Source organism: Pteropus vampyrus, unplaced genomic scaffold (genome assembly GCF_000151845.1).
Source record: "Pteropus vampyrus isolate Shadow unplaced genomic scaffold, Pvam_2.0 Scaffold89, whole genome shotgun sequence".
Lineage (NCBI taxonomy): Eukaryota > Metazoa > Chordata > Mammalia > Chiroptera > Pteropodidae > Pteropus > Pteropus vampyrus.
This window is the reverse complement of record NW_011888870.1, coordinates 5,964,376-5,966,968: the sequence shown is the minus strand read 5'-3', so window position 1 is coordinate 5,966,968 and position 2,593 is coordinate 5,964,376. Positions and strand designations below refer to the sequence as shown.

Genomic DNA, 2,593 nt, shown 5'->3' with positions numbered 1-2,593 from the left:
ACCTTGAAGCGGGCCCTTTGCAGGGAGGAGGCGGGTGAGGGCCTGTGGGGCTGGGCAGGCCGCCGGTCACCTGAGCCACTGTCCTCTGTGGGCTCCTCACTCAGCTCTGGCTCTGAGTCGAAGCCAAAGGCAGGGATGTCATACTCAGGCTCCTCGTACTTGAGCTTCAGCGGGGAGTCCTGGTTCTCATTAGTGCCCGCTGGACCCTCCTCAGTCTCCTTGGGCTTGCTGGGGGGTGCTGGTGGCGGTACCTTGGGCCGGGTCAGAGTACTTGTACGGCGGCTCAGGTTGGGCTTCTTGCGCTTATCGATGTAGGATGCGGGGGCCCAGCCCTCCTTCTCACCGATCTGCACGTACCACCAGCCGCCCGAGTTCTTGTCGATGACCTAGGGGGGTAACGGATGGACAGGCCAGTGAGTTGGGAGGACTGCTGGGACCCTGTGATGTGCCAGGCAAGGAGGTTCATACTTTGGCTCTAGGAGATAAGTCCATCTTACAGATGACCAAACTGAGCCACCGAGTAAGTGACCCAGGACTCAGTGTAGTAAGTGATGGGTGCTAGAATGCAAACCCAGGTCTCTATCATCTCTGGGTAGGGGGGCTCCCATTCTCTAAGTCTCTCTTCCCTGGTCCTTCAAGTCTCTGTCAATATCCTGGTTGAGTTGGCCTCCTCTACAGAACTTCTCCTCTCCCTGGGCTACTGCATTTAGAAAATATATTGTTCCCAGTCCCTACAAAATCCAGCTCTCCAAGGACTCATGCATAAAAAAACTACCATTCCCCTGCTCCCCGTCCTCCTCTCATCTCCAATATTACTAAGTCCTCCCTTGGTGACCCTGGAAAATATTCTCATGTCAGAGAGAATGGGAAGATGCAGGCGAGTTGAACTGGGAGGTATGGCCTGAGGCCAGAGCCTCCCTACAAAGCACCTCCTTGCTGTCCCCACTGCCTGTGGTCCTTTCACTCATGTGAAATTCCACTGAAATCCCACTAGCTGAAAAGATTTCTTTGGGTTAAATGGTTTCCTGTGGGAAGGGTGCGGGCATTCAGTCATTTCTATGTTAGTATAAACTAGTTCAAAGAGTTTCTTAACTGCTATTTAAAATTGGCTAAAGGCCGGCAATGTGGTTGTTGGTTCATTTGGATTGGGGAAGATAATTTTGGATTGTGTAGCACTCCTGGAGGAAGAGGTCTCAGGGATGGGGAGGGAAAGCACGTAAACACTGGCACTGGGGGAAGAGGGGCAAGGAAGGGAGAGAGGATAGAGACTGCCAAAGACAAGCTCTGCCTAAGACTAGCCCTCTGCAACCCCACCCAAAAAGAAAGAGTTTTCTCCTTCCTTCAGCCCTATCTTCTATCCTTCACCCTTCCTACCCTGTATCTAAAACTCAAGCTCAGGTAGATCCTAAGATCTAACAGTTCTATTACACTACAAGCTTTGTAGGCTCTTCCAGAAACCTAAGCACCACTGAGAGAATGATTTCTCTTGGAAATTTAGTTCCAGGTTCCAGACATGTGCTTTAAAACATTCACATTAGGCATATCACCTCTTCAATAGGCAGAGACTGCCCAGTTAATCTGAAAGTTTCACATGAATTAATTGGATGTTACTCCATTACTACACAAAGCCACTCAACAGAAGACAACAGAGTCACAGATCTCTGTCCCCTGAAATGCCATGTTCAGTGCCGGCCGCAAAGTAGTTTCATAAATGCTAGGAGGCAGGCCGGGAGGGAGCGTCCTAGGGCATACTACCTCATTTTGCGGAGAGAAAAAAATCAAAGCCTGTGGGGAGAAGCAACTGCATCAAACACCAGAGGGGCCCCGGTGTGGATGTGCCCAGAACCTGGGTCCCTGGTATTTAACTTCAGTAGCCTGGACCACATTTTCCCAACAACAGTACTTCCTAACGTGTTAGCCCCCAAGGTGCTCCCCCAAGGAGAGAAACTTTGCCCGGGCCAAACGGGTCTGGGCAATGCTGCCTATTCTAGTCCTTTTCGAGCTTCGCCGCGATGTCTCCATACCATAGTCCCTGAGAAGTTCTACAATTAGAACAACGAAACTGGTTGGATTTTGTTTAATCCACTGTTTTCAGACTCCTTAGACCACAGAAGCCTTGTCTCGAGGCACCGCCATCGCGGCCTCCTGCAATACACTTCGAGCAGTGCCGCTGTGGAGGAAGCGCTGTGAGCCGTGCGGAGAGACCCTAGTCCTGGGTTCCAGTCCTGACTGCGGCACTTGCTAGCTTTACGGGTCTTGTTTCTGTACCTTTCCTGTCGGCTTCTCAGGAACGTTGCCAGCAAGACGTAACAGGGAAATGCGGCAGGTCTTTGACCAGAATCAAAACCCTCAGCCTCATGGCCCAAGGCTCACCTCTGCCTTCTGTCCACCCCGAAAGCTGATCCCATCAGAGATGCATGACTGGAATTCAGCAATGGTGTAGTACTCCACCTCAACAGAAGGGGGCTCTGGTGGCTTCGGCAGCTGGAACCCCTAAGGTAGAGAGGGACTCAGTGAGGAAAACCCACCTGATAAGAATGGAAGGGCAGTGAATGTGGTGTTTACACCAGCTGGACAACAGTTGACCTGACGA

At 51.5% G+C, this 2,593-nt stretch overlaps 1 protein-coding gene across 4 annotated transcripts in view; it reads right to left on the bottom strand.

Moving 5' to 3' along the window:
- The window catches only part of SH3PXD2A (SH3 and PX domains 2A), a 232,527-nt gene that overhangs the window by 14,799 nt on the left and 215,135 nt on the right, over positions 1-2,593 (bottom strand). For 3 of the 4 annotated variants that reach the window (XM_011363791.2, XM_011363792.2, XM_023532744.1), the window contains 2 exons: positions 2,374-2,493; positions 3-386 (listed from right to left, as the gene is read on the bottom strand). In XM_011363791.2, the coding sequence (XP_011362093.1) occupies positions 3-386; positions 2,374-2,493 (504 nt within the window). The remainder of the gene's footprint in view (positions 1-2; positions 387-2,373; positions 2,494-2,593) is intronic. The other variant, XM_023532745.1, reaches the window with a different exon arrangement.